This window comes from Equus asinus, chromosome 21 (genome assembly GCF_041296235.1).
Source record: "Equus asinus isolate D_3611 breed Donkey chromosome 21, EquAss-T2T_v2, whole genome shotgun sequence".
In the NCBI taxonomy this organism is placed as follows: Eukaryota; Metazoa; Chordata; class Mammalia; order Perissodactyla; family Equidae; genus Equus; species Equus asinus.
Window position 1 is genome coordinate 16,354,359 of NC_091810.1, and position 19,656 is coordinate 16,374,014.

A 19,656-nucleotide genomic window follows, 5' to 3' on the forward strand; every position below is an offset into this window, starting at 1 on the left:
TTAGAGGTTGCAAAACAGCGCAATCCCACTCTTCCCACTATTCCTTCTAATCCTTTCTAATCCCACTATCCCTTCCTCTCTATAAAGAGAACCAACCCCTCGCTAACTCTTGGGTTACCCCGAGGATCAGTTCCTGCTTCCCAGTTTTCAAAATAATGAGTCCTCCACAGATGAACAATGAGTTTCTTTTCACATTTAGGGGCAGAGGGAGAGAGGTATCAATATGAACTAAAGGATTCAGGCATTTGGGGGGTATTATTACGAATGAATGGATTTTAAAATAAATTGCAGTATCATTCTTGGTGATGTTCAAATGTTTCCATCTTTGGCCAGTGGGAGTCTCTTTTGAAACAAGCCTGGTAGTTTTCGACAGCTTCCTTGCTTCCCAGTACAGGATGTTTCAGGAAAAAATCCTGGCTCTCAACCACACCAACATAATTACTCATGTGCCTTATCACACAATATATATACAACAGCCTCAGAATAACAGTACCAATACTACCACCCATATAATGATTGCTGAAAACAATATAAAGATTATTTTGCAGCTCTTTCTTTAGAGTACATGGCAGGTTCACGGCATTGATGGCCCCAATTCTTCAGCTCTCCCATCTGCCAAGTCCCTTGACTCTGGGCCAGCAGAATACTAGCCAACATCATGCAAGCAGAGGCCTGCAAAGCACTGGAACAGCGGGGCTTGCTCCTGACCCTCCACCACAATCATGGGAACATGGCTAGGGCAACCCGCTGGAGGATGAGCTACAGGGTGCCCAGCTGAGGCCAACCTAGACCAGTCGACAGCCAACCAGCAACCAGACCCTAGTGAGTCCAGCCAGACCCATTACTGGACTAGATCCATGGAGCAGCCGCTGGTCCATAACTGACCAGATGGATGAGCACAACCAGCCAAGGTCAGCAGACCTACCCAGCAAACCTGCAGACTTGTGAGCAATGTGGCTGCTGCTGGAAGCCACTGAATTTTCCAGTGGTTTGTTAAAAAGCATTGTGACAAGAGAGAACCAATGTAAAGTCTATGCCATTAGGATTGAAGAGTCAAATTACCATGTTTTAAAGTCACTCAAAATAGTTTCACCTTGTCTGGCTATACCATCAACCTGATACACAGATTCAGCTGTTTTTTTTAAATAATTACTTTTAAAAATTTAACGTTGTTTTGTAATCATCTAATACATTTACAAGGTTCCAAAATCAAATCTATAAAGTGTCATCTCTCTCTCTCCACCCTGTTCCACCTCTCCCCTATAGGATTTAAAAAAATTATGGTTTATCCTTCCCTGTATTTCAAAAACATATTTATATCCTCCCCAGGTAAACCATAGCACATCACGCAGACTTCCCTTTATCTTGCTTTCTTCACTTAAAAACGTATTCTAGTGATCCCCCAGTCCTAGCTCAGCTTCACAGTGCTTCATTATATGAACGCACTACAGTTTATTCAATGCTCCCCTCCCCACGTGCACCTGGGCTGTTTCCAGCTTTCTAATATTAGAAATAGTGCTGCAGTAAAGAGCCTTGTGCTATTTCTTTTCATATCTTTGCCAGTATATCTTCAAAATAAATTCCTTGAAGTGAGATTGCCGGGTTAAAAGTAAATGTATATACTAGGACACCTGGATATCCACAGGCAAGACAATAAAGCTGGACCCTTACCTTCCATCATATAAAAAACTAACTCAAAATGGATCAAAAACCTAAATTTAAGTGCTAAAACTATAAAAGTCTTAAAAGGAAACATAGGGGGAAATATGCAGGAGCCTGGATTTGGCAAAGGTTTCCTAAATATGATACCAAAAGCACAAGCAACAAAAGAAAAAATAGATAAAACAGACTTCCTTAAAATTAAAAACGTTGTCACTTCACACCAATTAGAATGGCTATCATCAAAAACAAACACGAAACAGAAAATAACAAGTGTTGGTGAGCATATGGAGAAATTGAAACTCTGTGCATTGCTGGTAGTAATGCAAAATAGTGCAAGTGTTATGGAAAACAGTTTGGCAGTTCCTCAAGAAATTAAAATAGAATTATCATATAATCCAGCAAGTCTACTCCTAGGTATGTACCCAAGAGAAATGAAAACCTACGTGGACGCAAAAACTTGTACATGAATGTTCACAGCAGCATTATTCATAGCCAAAAAGAAAAAACAACCCCAATGTCCAACAATGGATAAATGGATAAACAAAACATGGGATATCCATACAAAGGAATATTATTTAGCCATGAAAAGGAACGAAATTCTGATATATGCTATGACATAGATGAACTTTGCAAACATTATGCTAAGTGAAAGGCACAAAAGGCCTCATCATGTGTAATTCTATTTATATGATATATCTAGAATGGGCAACTTCATAGGCACAGAAAGCATACTAAGGTTACCAGGGGTTGGGGGGGGATGGAGGACGGGGAGGAAAAAGAGAAAGCATATATAATTTTGCTAAACGTTGCTAAATTCCCCTCTGAATGGTTATACCACGTGCATCCCCAACAGCAATGCATGAGAGTGTTTCCCAGGGGCTCGCCAGTGGAGCACAATGTCAAACTTTTGGATTTTTGTCAACCTGATTGCTGAAATGGTATCTCAGTGCAATTTTAGTTTGTATTTTTTCTTATAATGTTTTAAAAAATCCTTTTTAATTATGTTTTAACCTGCTGGTATTGGTTATGTAATCACCATGAGACTTCTTAGAGAAATACACTAAAAGATTAGTATATTAAAGAGGAGAGGACCAGCAAGTGCCTATACACATTGGTACATTTTAACAAATACATCTACGTCATGGTTATTGTTGTAAATTCTAATTCTAGAGATAGAATATAAAACTCATTTTGCATACAGGTGAGTAGGTACTTAATTACCAGTACCTTCCACATGCACAGTACTCTGCTAGGCAATGCTTAACAACAGAAAAGCCTGAATAACACTTTTGACAATCCCAGAAATTAGATCACACACATTTTCACCAATCATAAGAATCCTTTCACCTCTATTACAATTATTCTAGTTGCTATTTTTAACAGTAAAATTGCCAACGTGCATGTCACTCCTCCAGAATTTTAGTTTATAATCTGAGGTATAAGAACAAAAATGAAAGAAAATGATAATTTGCCAAAAAAACCCTGAATATTGCACAAATTTACCTTTCCATTTAGCAACCAGCTTAGGATCTGAAATTGTGAAGTTGGGACGGCTTCTAGACAGGATACCTTTTCCAAAATAACCCTTCCAGGAAGAGAGAAAACACAGTTAGTTCATGTGTAGTTACGGACCTTTTATCTGAGGGAGAAGAACCATTTGAGTTATCAGGAGATTCATTCCACTTTTCACAGCGGTACATGTTCCCTCTAATCAATGACCATTAACAAAGATCTTAGCATTTCTCTTTCTGATTGTTCGAAGAGCACTAGATAATTTTCAGTAGATCTCCTGTGTCTCCTAACCAATGGCCTCACTCTGGGTCTGGTGGGCTGAGGGCAGGGGGGCGGGCTGAGGCAGGCTTTCTTCTTCCCGTGTGGGGTCAGAGCACCGTGCCTGACAGCAGGAGCCCAGTCTATCAGTACAAAAAGCTTCTTGGATCCTCTGGCACCCAGAATGGAAGTACTCTTCTCCTTCCTGTTGATTCCAAAACAACATAGATTTTTTTCCCCTCATTTTTCTAAACTGTAAAATATTTAAACCCATATAAAATTGAAATAATAAAATGAACACCCTTCACCCTCCACCTAGATTTAGCGATTGTTCATTCTAATGTGTGAAGTATTTTACAAAGCCTCTTGCTTAATGTCATGTACTGGAGGGTGGAGAGAGACTGCCCTTGGCCTCAACCTCCATCTCACCAGGGTCAATGCCATCCACCGCACCCCACTTTGGGAAGGTAGCTACATACATATCTTCTATGAAACATCTAGAGAAGACCTCTTTACAGAGACAGGCAGGGAATCAGCACATGCCTCGGCTGGAAGTGGGAGCAGGGATTGAGTACAATGGGCACAAGGGAACTTTTTTGGTGACGGGAACAATTTAAAACTGGATTGTGGTGATGATTGCACAACTCTGTAAATTTACTACAGCCATTAAATTGTACCCTTAGACTGAGCGAATTTTACAGCTGTAAATTATACCTCAATAAAGCTGTTTTAAAAAATGTCCCTAGTGATGAACTGGCTATGGAGTTAAAAAAAAAAAAGTCAAGCTACCAATTTCAACCCAAATCTATCATTGATGGAAAACAGCAAAAACTAGAACTCATCCTCAACTAAGAAGAGGTCCCCAACCAGGTGAGACAGCAGATAAGAAGCCAGAGTACATGCTGAAGGCTCATCCATGAGCCAGGACAATATGCGGCTCTGCGGTTACCTCTGGGGATGGAACAGGAGTGAGCAAGGAATTTCAACTTTTTATCCATTACATTTCCATAAAGTGCCTGAAATTTTTTTTAACAACTAACATACATTGCTTTTATAATTGAAAGACAAGCATGGTCAACGCATTGACCCAACTTCATTGCCGAAACGTGGGTTCACAGGCGGGGGTGTTATCCTCACAATGTATGGCTTCGGGGCGCCTGATTCAAACCACACTGTGCCCAGAGAGGACCAAACAGCCCGCACGGCAAGAAGACATGTAGTTTATGGTTTGTTTTGGGAGACGGATGGAACAGGGAGAAGGAGAGAGGAGAGCTGGCCCAGGGCTGTCAGGCAGCAGCCACACCAAGGCCACCTGCACTTACTTTCCCGTACAGCTGCTCAATATCTTCTGCGCCCCTCACAATTACATTGTTGTTTATCATTTCAGCACAGAATATCTTGAATTCTTTCTTAGGACCACAGTCCTGACCAAAAGGGATCGGCAAAGGAGACTCATAATTCTCATATACTCTTCTTTTCCTCTTTGGGGCATGGAAAACTGCTTCCGCCATTTTTCATGGGTAACTGTTCTTTAAAGGGTAGACAATAAGAAGAGAGAAAGATAGTTAACCAATAACTACACTGGTCAAAAATACGAGTCCATTTACACCCAGCCTCAGAAAGCTTTGTGGTCTGCGGGAAAAATAAAATATTTATAAGGCAGTGAACTAAAAGACACAAAGTGAGACTATTTTGTACGAGTAGTGCAAATCCCATTCACCTAAAATATCACAATTAATTCTAACAATAATGCCCAAGAAGTCGGTGGTACTACTTCTAATTTTAGCTGACAAAACTGAGGCCTAGTGACATGCCCCAAGTCATAATGCTCTGCACAGGTTTCCGGAGAACGAGCACAGTAGGATTTCTGCTATTAGGACTACTCCCATTCTTTCACTTGCCCAACAGACACCTACTGAGAACCTACCAGGGGCTCCTAGTACTCAGAGGTGCTAGGCGTACACAGACAACACCAAAAGAGACCCTGTCCTCAAAGAATTAAACCTAGTGAGCACTTCATTTTCTAAAAAAGGACCTTAAAATACATTCCAAACATTAGGTCAATCTTCTCCCAATTTTTAAGGTCAATTAAGAAATAACAACAACAATGACAGTAGCAGCCATCGTTTCAGGGTCTATCACGTACAGCAGAGGAGAGTGGCTGAGAGCAGGGACTCTACAGCCAGACTGCCAGGGGTGGAAATGGCTTCACCGCTTCCTAGCTGTGTGAATTTGGGCAAAAGTTACTTAATCTCTCCATGCTTTGGTTTCCTCATTTGCAAAATAAGGCTAAAAACAGACTCTATCTTACAGTGCTTAGAATAGTACCCAGCACGTTCTGAGCGCTATGCGTGTATTTGCCATAATTATTACTGAGGGGTGGGCACTATCAATACCATTCAACAGATGGGGAAACAGACTCAAGTTAGAGAGATTCTGTAAAAGGCCCCAGAGAGTGGTGGCAAGAGATGACTCAGGTCTGTTGAGCTCCAAAGCCCAGGCTCTTCTCTCTGGGTTCTGCAGCAAGCACAGGCAACCTCGGTCCCTTCTTTCTGAAGGCTCTCTACTTCTCAAGGCTAGAAGCTGCAGGGTTATGGAGAATTATGAAATTACTTACTGTGCACCCAGTACTACAAGGGAGTAAAGGGAGCAGAAGTCAATACCTCTCCATTCCAGGCCTTACACTCAACCCAAGGAGACAGAACAAGCACATAATGCTCACAAAGGCAAGTTGGAGGCAGCACAACAGGCTGCAATGCAATAACGGCTAAAGGAAGGAAGTAAAGTTCAGTGCATTGTGCGATAAAGACACAGAGCCACAGCAGATGCATTTAACTCAGGGAAACTCAATCACAGGCAAGAGGAAAGAAAGTAAACAGCGCAAGAGACTGGGCCAGCCACTCCACTCAACAAGCAGACGCCCAGGAATGAGACGGGACTTGAATCTGCTGCTCCCTCAGTCTTGGGTCTGGACTCGACGTAAGCTGAGAAGGTATCTGGTGCTTGAAGATACAGTAGAGCCGTATCACACACGTTTAACCTACATGGCTCCAAGCCCTCAAAAGGAAAAAGGTAAGACTGGTTATTCACCAGCCCACTGAACACTGCGCTGGATGCGATCAAGCCTGAAACAGCCAGTGAAGGCGGCCAAACCTGAGGAAGGAAGGCGAGTGGTTTTAAGGGTTCATGACCATTAAAAAAATTTAAAAGCCTTGTCCAATGTGTGATACCTTTCTCCACCCTCGCAAAGAAGTTGAGGAATTAAATGAGGACAGAGAAAAACACAGACAGAAGAAGAGGTGGAGAAACTGATAAATCAATTACAAAGATAACTATGAAAAATAAGAATCAGCCAGTTGGAACGTTCACAGTATTGCCAAAGTATTCCACGCAGAAAAACGCCAGAATAATTTCTAAATAAAATCCCTCAATGGAATTACACACTGAGCATGACTGTACACATTATAAATATAGACACACACATACGCACACGTACTGCCGTATAGCGTTCACAACAAAACCACGCACACTGCACGTTAATGGGCAATCAAGAAATTTTCTTCCAAGGGCATTTTAACTAGATTTTCACTTGCTGACTTATCCCTCAACCCAAGCCAACTACTGTATTTAGCACTCAACTGAAGAAACAGCAATTTATTCCAAAGCAAAATAAACAATGCTGTGTTGGCTTTTTTGAGGCAGGATGTAGGTCTCTAGTGAGGAACTTTCTAGGGATTTCCAGGAACAATTTGGACTTTTATGAGCTTTTCACTTTTATAACTTAACCTCTGGTTAGTATTTGACTTGTACATATTACATTTGGAATTTTTTTACAAAGAGAAAACTTTTAATGGCTAACTTCAAGGACTTTCAATTAAATTCTGTCAACAAGAAAAAATGAAAGTAATAATTTAATTTTCCTGGTTTGCTTAGGATTTTCCCTTTCAGATTGCTGCTATACTCTAACAAAAGCAGGAGTGAGCTATGACACTTGATGGCAAGAACTTTGTACTCCAACTCAAGTTTGTGTGATAGAAGGGTTCCTGCAATAAAACCTCAAATTCTGGATCTAGTGCCACCCTTGCCCTTGTGACAGCATGTATATCAAGAACCCGGCTCACAGTAGGTCTTCCACATATGCAAAGCTGCCATTATCATCACGTGACCTTGCCCAACCCACTTCAGCTCTCTGAGCCCAGTTTCTTCATCTTCAAATTGAACAGGACTGGAAAACAGTTTGGAAGTTACTCAAATGTTAAACACGGAGTAACCATATGATCCAGCAATTTCACTACTACGTATACATAAAAGAGAAGTGAAAAGATATATTCACCCAAAAATCCGCACGTGAACGTTCACAGCAGTATTATTGATAATAGTCAAAAGTGGAGACAAGCCAAATGTCCATCAGTAGATGAACGGGTCACCAAAATGTGGTCTATCCATATAACAGAATATCACCAGCAACACAGGAATGAAGTACTGATGCATGCTACAGTGTGCAAGAACCTTGTAAGCATCACGCTAAGTGAAAGAAGCCAGTCACAAAAAACCATATGTTGTGTAAGATCACTAATATGAAATGTCCAGAATAGGCAAATCCATAGAGACACAAAGTTGATTAGTGATTGTCAGGTGCTGGGGGAAGGGAGAAATGGGGAGTGACCGCTAATAGATATGGGGTTTACTTTGGGGTGATGAAAATGTTTTAGAATTAGATTGCAGTGACGGTGATGGCTGCAAAACTCTGAATATATTAAAATCACTGAATTGTACAAGGGTGAATTTTATGGTATCTGAATGATCTCTCAATAAAGCTGTTATTTAAAAAATTCAATAGGACAAACCAGATGAGCTCTAGTTTCAAAGTTTTGTGGAAGAGTTGTCTCGTGCTGAACTTGGAAGACATAGCTGGGGAGAAAGGATTGAATTCGCTGTTCTCCCTATTTGCAATAGGCATTTAAGAAATGTTTCTTTAGTACCATGATGGGAGGACAGCACGATGCAAGATATGGGATGTGAGTAAAATTGGATGACATAACTATCATCGGTAGGTACAAATGCTGGGCACTGACTGTGCCGTATGCTACACATGTGGGTACTACTATCCTCATTTCACAGACAAGGAAACTGAAGCTTAGAGAGGGCAAGTCATTTGCTCAGAGCCAGATTGCCAGGGAAGATAGGAGGTTAGTAAGGCAAGGAGATGGGGCATGGTAAGAAGACTGGCCTAAAAGAGGACCCATGTCTGAAGCACACACAGATGTATAGGATGGACTGGGCCAGCAGCAGTCAGGGGGTCTGGGATGTGAAGGCTGATTTAGACTTTCAGCCAGCTCAGGTTCTTAAGCAGAGAGAATGACAACTGAACAGAGATTAAGAAAATTAACCTGGGGTGGTATATAACAGTGGCTCTTAAGCTTGGTTGCCCTTACTCACCTGGGTAAATTTATAACTACTAATTCCCAGGCCTTACCTGCAATTACATCAGAAATTCTGGAGTGGGACCCAGGTGATTTCAACAAGTAACCAAAGTTGCCAACCACTGGTGACGAGACAGCCTATAAAAACTCAATTCCGACAGCCTCCTGGTAAGTACTATTACTATTCCCGTTGTACAGATAAGGAAAGGGACTCAGAGGGGCTGAGTGCTATGCACCCTAAGGGATTGATACTTTTCCTTTCCCAAACCTGGGCACACCCGACTTCAGAGTCGCGTTAAGCAGGGCTTTATTCCTTATTCTTGCCTTGAGCAGACAAGCTAACTAACACCTTTAGGTGCTCAGTATATATTTACTCAAAAAGAAAAAACAAAATAAAAAGGAGAAGGTAGCTCGACTTAATTTTCCAACCCCCTGGGACCACCTTGCGAAACAAGCCTGGTTAAAACCTCCCGCCCAGCACAGCTCACCTTCTCCCAATTAAAAAACGTCTGAAGCTCCAACTGTGTACCTGCTAGGCTAATGGAGGCAAGGATGAAAGGGACAAAGCAAACAATCCCGCCTCGGGGGAGCTTTCAAGTTAGAACCCGAGACCCTGCCGTATATAAACAAACAATAAACCTTTGAAGGCTGTCAGGAGTAAACGGGTAATTGCAGGAAGGCGCCTCGTACTGGGCCTACCATTCGGAAAGTGTCAGCCAGACGGTGGCTCTAACTGCAATAAACGAGTGCACACAAGCCAAAAAGTGTTAACGGCCCAAAGAATTTTTAACTCCCTCTCTTAACTTATCCCTTTGCTGGTCTCCTTGACCGCCCCCTCCCTCCCCCCCAGCAACCCCAATAGCGGCTGAGGGTCCTTTCGGGCAGAGACGGTGTCGGATGCACGTCGGAGCCCCCAGCACTAGACGCGGTGTTAGTGTTTCCAGAAAGAACGTGAAGTACGAAGGGCTACAGGTGAATGGAGAAGGCAGAGAGGGGTTAATTCCGGCAGCACTAGGAAGCCTGCCTAGTCCAGTCTGGCCCGGCTGTGCGACCCTGGGGAGGTCTCTGGGCCCTTTCCGCTCTCGCCCCGCAGGGCTTTCGAAGAATGCAATGCCTCCTCTGGCAGCGAAACCCACCCAGCTCCAAAGCGCTGCATCCACAGCACTACGGGCCCCCGGACACCGCCCGTTCCGCGCCCATGCGCCCTACCTTCCACGCGCCCACGTGCTCGCCGTTACCCTGGCAACGCCGGCTCGGGGGGCGGACACCGCTGCCGTCAAGCAGTGCGGCCGCAAAGCCAGCCTAGTGCGCAGCCGCAGAGCTCGCCGGGCCTTTGCGGAGCGCGCCTGCGCACAGCCTGAAGGCAGGTCTTGGCGTACTGCTTGCCCCTCGCGCAGTGTAAGGCAGAGGCGGCCCTTCCTTTTTCCTGCCCTCCCGGGGTTTATACGGATGGCCTTCTGCACAGATGCTGTTGTCGTTTAATCCTCACAACGGTCCCGCAAGATCCATTTTACAAATGAGATTCTAAGTTACTTGTCCAGTGTCACATTGCTAGGAGGTAGTGGAGCTAAGACTAAAACTTCCCCGTGCAGTGTAAAGGACCCCAGGCCAGGGGTCAGACCTGCATTTGAATCCCATCTTCCCCCCTCACTAGCGTCTGGTCTTCAGTGAGTGATGTAACCTTTCTAAGCTTCAGTTTCCTCTACTGAAAAACGGGTCCTCCGGATTATGAGAGATGAGCAAACCGAAGTGCCAGGGGAAGCCTAAAAGTTACTCCCAACCTGGTTATTTTAAAGGAGGCCTGGTAGGGAGTCCAATATATACCTTCTCAATGTGAACCCCAGGGTAACCAGCACACGCACTGCACATGCTGGACAGAAGGGGAAGGTGGGTGACAGAGAAGGGTGGCGAATAATGCCAGAAAGATTCATGGGGCGAGATGTGATGCACTTTGAAATCTGGACGTTTCTCAGCTTTCTCTTGTCTCCAGGCTCTGCACACTGCTGCCTCTGCTGGAACATCCTTCTCCCCTCTGTTTGCAGCAGTAATTCCTACTCACACTCCGGGTCTCGGCTCAGATGTCTCTTCCTCCAGGAGATTTCCTCTTGCCTCCCCAGGCTGGCTTTGGTGACTTTCCTCTGTGTTCCCGCCCTAGCCAGGTGCACCCTGTGTTGTCCCTGTTTCCTGGTCCTCCTTAACTGGACTGTGAGCTCTTCGTAGAAAGAGATCAAGACATGGCATTCAGTGGATGGTCTGCCTGCACAGGCCTTAACTGCTCAGCTAAGGAGTTCAGACTTTAGATAAATCAAAATCAGAAAAGCTTCCTGCTTGGAGTGTTGCAAAAAAGAGAAAATTTTGGTAAGATTCACAGAATAGTGGTATCCGGATGGATTGGAGAGGGAAGAGAGCTGGAGGGAGGCTGTAATATTGCACCAGAACATTCCAATTTAGGAAATACTGATTTTAGGATTAGAGGGTTTTAACAATGAAAGGGAACTCAGAGGTTGTCCAGTTCAACTTCCTTATTTAACTGATAAGAAAGAAGGTTCAGAGGCACTTGTGTTGCCTGAGGTAGCACACAGCAAGTCTGAGGTGGGGCTGAGACGAGAGCCCGGGCTCCTGAGCCTCCACCAGTGCTCTGCCTCGAGTCGAGGGCATGGGATTTGCCCATGAAGGGATCTCAGGTGGCATCATCTGGAGCCCTGCCCCACAGAGGGTCCAGAGGGAAAGCTACCGAATAAGATATTCTTCCTCCAAGATTTTCTCCTTAATGTGTATTTTAAACCTTTTGTTATGGTCGTTTTCAAACATACACAAAAGTAGAGAGAATAATTATCACTTCCACAATCTTCAACCTTTGGTTCCTTGTTTCTTTGACACTCTCCATATACATAACTTTATCCCACTGCTGGAGTACTTTAAAGCAATCCGAGACATCATATAATTTCTCTCATAATATTTCAGTATGTATCTCTCGTAGGTAAGGACTTAACATTTTATTACATATACATTATATATACACATAGTTGATTCTCATTATTCACAGTATTTCTGTCGAGTCGCCACACACACTGAATTAGTGAATACTGTAATGAACCATTGCTCCTAAGGGGAGATACAAGGTTAGCTTCCTGCCAGCCTCTGGCCACATTTTCATCAACAGATCAATACATAACCTTGTTTTACGTATGTTTCTGTTTAAAGACACTTTATTTAATGTCTACAGCTGACTCATTAATATTGAACTCATGGCCAACAGCACTATTAACTCATGCCTGAACAAAGTTTATTTAACGTAAGGCACTTCACGCCGTCTTGGCTTAGGAACACCACACAGCCCTTTAGCACTCTGCTTGGGGGCCATTTTAAACAGCGAAATTACCACCAGAAAGTGCAAAAATGCAAAAAATGTGGCACTAAAGAGATCGCAAAAAGCACACTTGTTCACATACAATATGAGAGCAGAAACAAGAAGACAGAGTATCGCCTGGTGACTTTGGCTGGGAATGTGCATATTGGGAGACTCAGATTTTTCTCTGCTCTATGCATTGCATGTCTGCGAATGACCAAGCGCTGTGAGTACTGATTTCGGCATTACAAATAAGTTTTAGCTAGTAGGTGAATTTGCAAATGCAGAACCCATCAATAATGAGGATGGACTGTACATACACATCCCCAATATCATCAGCACATCTAACAAAAGGAACAGTAATCCTTGACATTATTTATCTGTGAAATGTTATACAGATCCTCCATGTAATATTTGCGATATACTTATACTCAAAAAAAATTATCTGAAATTGAAGTTCAACTGGGTATCCTTATCTGACCACCCTAGTGACAATTTACTGGGCATGCTGGCCACTTTGCATTCTATCTTCCTTAACTCTCACCACAGCCCTGTGAGATAGGTGTTCCCACCTCTATTTCAGAGTTGAGGTTCCCTCACTCGCCCACATTCTCAGAGCTAGGAAGTAGTGGAGGCCCGGCAGGACTACAGGCTTGCATTCATTTTAATCCATCATGCTGGATACCGGCGGGTACTGCATTGACAAAACACAGTTTTAAAGGTGGAAATACAAAAATGACGGACAGTAAGTGTTGGTAGCAGGTCAGGGAAGACCAGGACGGTTGAAGCTTCCGGGCAGAGGTGGCCTTCGAGCTGAGCCTGGAAAGAGCGTCAGCCTCAGGAGACTGGAGACGGGGAGGGAGATGGCGGGCTGGGCGCTGGGCAGGCCCACGTGTCGGGCAGGTTCCGGAGCCGGGCGGCGCTGGGCCCAGCGGGGCAGGAGGTCGAAGCCGACGATAAGGTCCGATAGGCAGGGCGGGGCCCGATGGTGGAGGAGCTCGAATTCCAGGTTCGGCTTTTGGACTTTACCCCGCAGACAACGGGGAGCCACCGGCGTTTCCAAGCAGGGCAGGGCGGCCCCAGCGGTCGCCCCATTGTTTTTTCCCAGACGGGGCCGACCCCTGCAGTTCTTCAGCGAGACCACTAGATGGAGGTATTTTAGCAAATTTAAACCACCCGGCCTCTCGTGGGCACCACTTTCCGGGGAGGAAAACAAACACAGACACCCCACTAAAACTCAACATAAAAGGCAAGGGCTGTGAAACAAAAACCCTTTCGGGGGCAGCCCAGCTTCCCCTTGCCGGGGGCACGAAACCTCGGAGAATTTCACCGCTTTGAAGGAGAACACGTCCAGGGCGAGCAGGAAGGGGCAGCTTCAACAAGTGCTCTCATACGTGATCTACCACGTAAGCCTCCCAACAGCCCTTCAAGGCGGGTGTCATTATCCCATTTCACAGGCGGGGAAACAGAGATGCTGAGGGCACGTTTGCTCAGTTGTTTACTGAGCTGACAGCAGCCTAGGTGGGGGATAGAGTTGACAGCATGTGGGAAGGGGAGCTGGGCAAGCCCCCAAGGTGTTGCTCTGTTGGGCCCATGGTCCCTTGTACAAAGGTTTCGGTGGTGCCTTTGGATTCTAATTCGGTTGCTAAAAAAGCCTGTAGCATGGATGATAACAGCTACTGGACTCCTACCATTTGCACTCTTCCAGGTGCTTTTTAGAGATAGTCTCACTTAAGTCTCTCACAACAACCCAGAGTTGGGGATTATCACACACCCATTTTACAGGGAAGAAAAGGTGAAATTCAGAGAGGTGAAATGACTTGCCCAAGGTCACACAGGGAGTAAGCACCAGAGGGGGGATGGATCCCAGTCATGCCAGCTCCTGCCCTGTGATTAACAGTCAAACACATTCGACTTCTGGGTCAATTTCCAAGAGAAACTTAGGACATAGATGCCCAAAAAGACACATACAAATAATTTTTATCAAAGCACAGTGGTTTGTAATAAAAAAAAAAAGGAAACAATCTAAATGACTATCCCTAGAGGAATGAACATATAAAATGTGATATCAAAAGTTCGTGCAGTGAATACTATGCAGCAATTCAAAGGAATGAACTAGGAGCTGGCCCAGTGGCACAGTGGTTAAGTGCGCATGTTCCGCTTCAGCAGCCTGGGGTTCGCCAGTTTGGATCCCGGATGCAGACATGGCACCGCTTGGCAAGCCATGCTATGGCAGATGTCCCACGTATAAAGTAGAGGAAGATGGGCATGAATGTTTGCTCAGGGCCAGTCTTCCTCAGCAAAAAGAGGAGGCTTGGCAGCAGATGTTAGCTCAGGGCTGATCTTCCTCAAAAAAAAAAAGGAATGAACTAGCTCCTATAGACATATCAAAATGGATCGATTTAAGAAACATAATGTTTGGTGATAAAGGCAAGATGCAGAACAATATGAATCCTATGATACCATTTATGTAAATTAAAACACACCCAAAACAATATCAGATACTGACTATATCTATAGGTATACTAAACTACTTAAAAATAACAGAAAGGATATGCGCCAAATTCATTAGTTATCTGTGGGATTGGGGTAGTAGATAGGCTAAATGCCTTTAGCTTTCTCTCTAATGTTTCTTTCTTTTTTTTTTTTTTTTAAAGATTTTATTTTTGTCCTTTTTCTCCCCAAAGCCCCCCGGTACATAGTTGTATATTCTTAGTTGTGGGTCCTTCTAGTTGTGGCATGTGGGACGCTGCCTCAGCGTGGTTTGATGAGCAGTGTCATGTCCGCGCCCAGGATTCGAACCAACGAAACACTGGGCCGCCTGCAGCGGAGCGCGCGAACTTAACCGCTCGGCCACGGGGCCAGCCCTCTAATGTTTATTTCTTAAGAAAAAACCCTAGAAGCAAATATGGGTGATGGGAATACAGGTGATTGTTATTTGTTATATTTCCTTATCTATTTTAATTTTTGCACAAAAAGATGCTTTCAGGCAAACAAATAAATACAAAGATAGAAAACTACAAAACCAAAATCGTTTTCCTATTTAGGATCAACCGTTTGAAGATGGCGGTTGCCAGGACTCCTGAGGCGAAGAAGGGACCAGAGGAAGCGGGCAGCTCCCCGCCTGCGAAGCACAGGCCTGGGCTCTGTTGTCGTGGGAAGGTGGCTTGTGGGGTCCAGCTCACCAGCATTTCCAGAGTAAGAGCCCGTCCTGGCATCCCACAAATGGGCCCTGACCCCTCACAACTGTTGCCCCTGCCAGGGAGAAGCGAGTGCCAGGGGAGGCCATGGGAACCCCACAAGGAGGACAGAGAGGACCAGGAGGGGTGCAGGGGCCCCGGGGAAGATGTGGCTCCTCTGTGGGACTGAGCTGGCTGGAAGGGGCCACACCCTCTGGCTTCTCTCCCTCCCTTCCTTTCCTTTGGTCATTTTCTCTGAACTCACTCGTGGTCACAGAGAACATTTAATGTGTGTCCTTGAGGGGCCACACCCACCTTCCAGCACCAGGTGCTCCAACACCTAACTAACTAACGTTCTTTGCAAACAATCACTACAAAGAAATACAGAGAAATAAAGTCTTATGGCTTTTCCTCTTTTGCCTCCTCCTGTATATTTGTCATACTACCCAAAATAATATGGGATATATAGAGAGCCTAGCACTTTCCTTACATTAGCTCATTTCCCCACTCATTTATTCCTCATAATAGCTCTGTTAGTAAATACTTTTATTCTCCCTATTTTGAAGATGAGGAAAGTGAGTCAGAGAAGGTAAGTAATTTTCCCAAGGTAACCCAGCTAAGAAGTGACAGAGGTAGGGCCACTGTGCTGCATTAATATAATATGTTTTATGGTCTCATACATTATCCTAAAAAGGAAGTACAGAGAACCTTTTGTATTTTGTTTCTCCCTCTCTCTCATAAAAATCTTCTTTGTTTCAAGTTGCTTTTGTCTTGTTTGTGACCCCCTTGCGGCTCAGGATCATATTTTCTGGGTGGTTGAAGAACTCTTTGGTCTGCTCACAGGAGAGAGGGGAGAACAGGCCCAACACAGCCCAAACCTGGCTTTCCTGCCGGCCTGGGTATGTCTGCTTCCGATGTCAAAAGGCCTGAATTCCAGGCAAACCAGGAATAATGCCCCAGTCATCAAATTTGAAACCAAAATTCAGCAAAGACATGTATTTGCTGCCAGAAAGCAAATAGCTTTTTCTTTTCTTTCTCATTTTTTTTCACCCAAACAAAACATCCTCTTATGAAATATGTCCAATTTGCAATATTTACTTTCCCTTTATTTAATAACAGGAAAGGGTTTGCTGCACTTTTGTTGATTTTTGCATTTCTTATTAAAATTCTTAAGGGGGTTTTGGGGGAACTTAATCAGCAAAAAAGGAGGAGGAAAACAACCCCATCTGCATTCCGCGGGCCTTATTAATGGAGGAAACTTGCTGTTTGTCTAAGAGCATTTTCTGATGGGAGAAGGCAAATCGCCACGTGTTCCAGAGCCTTCCTCTGACTCTCTTCTTTACTGTGCTTCCTTCTCAGCTGTGTCTGGAGCTCTGAATCCCTTGTTTCAAGCTTTCTGCCCAAGAAGATGGAGCTGGGTATGCCCCACTGCCAGGCTGGGAGGGAAGCTAACGTCCACTGACTATCCCAGCATGTTCTCTGCACCCACCATCTCACCTCCCCTCAAACGAGCCCTCCCGGCAGCCTGCATTTGGCAGATGAGGACACTGAGGCGTAGAGGGATGAAGTCCCTTGTCCAAGCTCCCTTTCTTTGTAGCTAACATTTCTTGAGATTAAAAGTAAAGGATTCCTGTATTCATAGAGTCTTACATCCGACTGAGTCCTCACGGCAACTTTCTGAGATAGCTAGACACTTTCTAATTTTCAAGGCTCAGAGAGGTAAAGTGACTTGCTAAAGGTCACAAAGCTGGAGGGTTGCAAGCTGGGTTTGAGCTGTGCTCTGCCTGACTCTCACATCCATGTGTATGTTGCTGCGCCACACTGCCTCTTTGGGGCTTAGAGCGGCATAATATTTCTTGTAATGAAATATGCCACCCCCCTAAAATTTAAAATCTCTCCCCCTAGGAGGTTTTGGTCCTGCCTCCCTTGGTTCCAGAAAAGTAACTTCAAGGACTTTGTTTTTATATTTTCATTCTACCAGAAATATTTATATTTATATACATTATTATTATTTACATTGTAGTATTATTATTATGAATATGTATATTTCTAGAATTGTGCCTTGTACAGAGTAAGTCAATAAACAGCATCACAGAGAGTCCCATTGCTCTCCTCATACAGAGACAGGAATTGAGGTCTAGAGAGAATCAGGAATTTGCCCAGGGCACCAGAGGGCCAGAACCAGACTCCAGACCTCCCGATTCTCTCCACACGGTGCTGCCCCCGAGCGAGGCTACAAGAGCCGCCTTCTCATTCATCCAGCCCCTACCACGTGAGGCCTCATGCCAGAGGTTAGGACTGCCAGATAAACCCAATGCCGTATCTGATGTCAAGGTTCTCATGGTCTAGCCCGGGTGCTCTCATAAATGTGGTAAATGCTACAATGAAGGGGGTTCCAAGGACGGAGGGGGGCTCAGGAAAGACTTCAGGGATGAGTGGACATAAAAAATGAGGGGGAATTGGCCAAGTCGGGGAGGGCATCCTAGGCAGAAGGACCTGCCTGAGCAAAGGCCCACCTGGAATCCTCTTTCTCCTCCCGCCCTTGAATGCAATCTTTGCTGTCGTTCCTGCTGCAGGCACCCTCCCAGACCACAGCCACGCAGGGCCCCTCTCTGGTTCCTCTCCTTCTGCTTCTTTGGGCTACTCCATTTGCACCCTCCTCTCCACTCTCTAAGTCCTCTCTAGCAACGGATCTCCACCTTGTACAGGTCAGAGACCCCCTAGGAGAGTCTAAGGAAAGGCTTGAAAAATGCACAAGGACATAAACGTTCCAAAAGTGGAAAGCGCTGTGGAGTTTCACAGACCCCCACCTTGCCCCCCGCCCCCAAAGCTGCTTTCACTTGGAAAGCAACGGAAGAGGGCAATTCCAAGACAACGAGAGAGGCAGCCACCCCAGAAGGTGTCAGCCACACTTTGTAAATGCCCAAGGAAAGGGCAGGCAGTCCAAGGACGCACAGGAAACAGGAATGACGGTTGCCTCGAGAGTTCAAGCACGCAACCAAGGAGGATCCTAGGCCAGAGGGAGCCCTAGGTAAGTGTGGAAATGTTTCTAGAGAAAGACATGTCCGTCTGAAGGAGGGCTGGGTAGCCAGGGAGGCAGAGGGGAGAAAAAAGGGGACGATGCCCTGGCCGAGGATTCGGTGGATCCCAGCGGTAGGTCTGGGTTGCCCTGACACTGTTAACCCTGGAATCCCAGAACCAACCCCTCCCTTTTCTCGTTCTGTGCTCACCAAGCATCCTTCTGATTAGAATTTGGCTTCCAGTGGAGTGTGCCTACAGGGAGCTGGTGTGTTGGCTGGAGGACACGTGTATCCGGTCCCTTTGGCAGTTATAGTTCTCATTGTAAATTAGTAAATTGGGAACAGACAATTCACAGAAGAAGCAATACAAATGACTAATAAGCATATGAAGAAAATATTCATCCTCACCAGTATTCAAAGAAATGTAAATTCAAACCAAAACCGAGATTGTTTTCTACCTATTAAATTAGAAAAGATTTCTTTTTTTAAGCTGGTACACATTGCTGGGAAAGGGATGGTGCAAGGGGCACCCTGTGCACTGAGGACGGGAGCACAACGCTACCCGCTGGGCAGGCAAGGCGCGGCCCCGCTGTGGGTGTTCTTTCCACGCCTACAGAACAGATCGATGCAATCTCCTCTGCCTGAGGAACATGACTCTTTTCTCATGTTTATGAGTACCTGTTATGTGCCAGGCTTACGAGACACCATGGCGGGTAGGGGCCACGTAGAAATCTTAGCCCAAATGCCAAATGGTCTCAGACAAGAGGGAGGCTGGAGGCCAGTTCCTGGGTGGGCTGGAAAAGGAGGAGACAGAAGAGGTGAGGGGGAGAAGATTCAGCTAACCTTCAACACCCCCCATCTCATTCTCCCCTTAGTTCCAGGTCAAGCTGAGGCTCTTGGGACAACAGCAGGAATTTCCCAGAGCCGAGGTCTTTGACCTGTGTCCCCTCCCGCAGAGACTGATTTAATTGGTCTGGGATAGGCCTAGCCATAGTATTTTAAAAAGCATCCCAGGTATTTCAAATGTGCAGCCTGGGTTGAGAACCAGCGAGAAAATGGAAAATAAGAAACCCATGTAAGCAGTGGTCAAGAGCTTAGGCTTTAGGGCCCCCAGACCTGGTTCAAGAGCCAGCCACTTACTGCCTGGGTCATCTCCAGCAAGACACTTCCCCTCTCTAAGCTTGGGTTCTCTCTGTAAAACAGAGATCCCGTATCTGCCGCACGTTGTCATGGCGAGGATTAAATGAGGCGAT

At 45.1% G+C, this 19,656-nt stretch overlaps 1 protein-coding gene and 1 long non-coding RNA gene across 7 annotated transcripts in view; one reads left to right on the top strand and one right to left on the bottom strand.

Annotated features, from left to right (window-relative positions):
• TSEN2 (tRNA splicing endonuclease subunit 2) overlaps window positions 1–10,149 on the bottom strand; it is a 35,724-nt gene extending 25,575 nt beyond the window's left edge. Inside the window, exons 1-3 of one of the 6 annotated variants that reach the window (XR_011496323.1) lie at window positions 10,065–10,135; window positions 4,755–4,956; window positions 3,166–3,247 (exon numbers count right to left, since the gene is read on the bottom strand). Coding sequence is in view for 4 of the 6 variants with exons in the window: in XM_070492599.1 (XP_070348700.1) it covers window positions 3,166–3,247; window positions 4,755–4,943 (271 nt within the window). In the remaining 2 variants the exon portion in view is untranslated. Of the gene's footprint in view, window positions 1–3,165; window positions 3,248–4,754; window positions 4,962–9,991 lie in introns of all 6 variants that reach the window. The other 5 variants (XR_011496324.1, XM_070492599.1, XM_014838393.3 and 2 more) reach the window with 5 other exon arrangements.
• Window positions 10,150–13,399: 3,250 nt separating this feature from the next.
• On the top strand, window positions 13,400–17,476 carry LOC106829342 (uncharacterized). The gene is made up of 3 exons (XR_001397607.3): window positions 13,400–13,610; window positions 15,252–15,402; window positions 16,743–17,476. It is a non-coding gene; the product is annotated as an uncharacterized lncRNA (long non-coding RNA).
• Window positions 17,477–19,656: the final 2,180 nt, after the last annotated feature.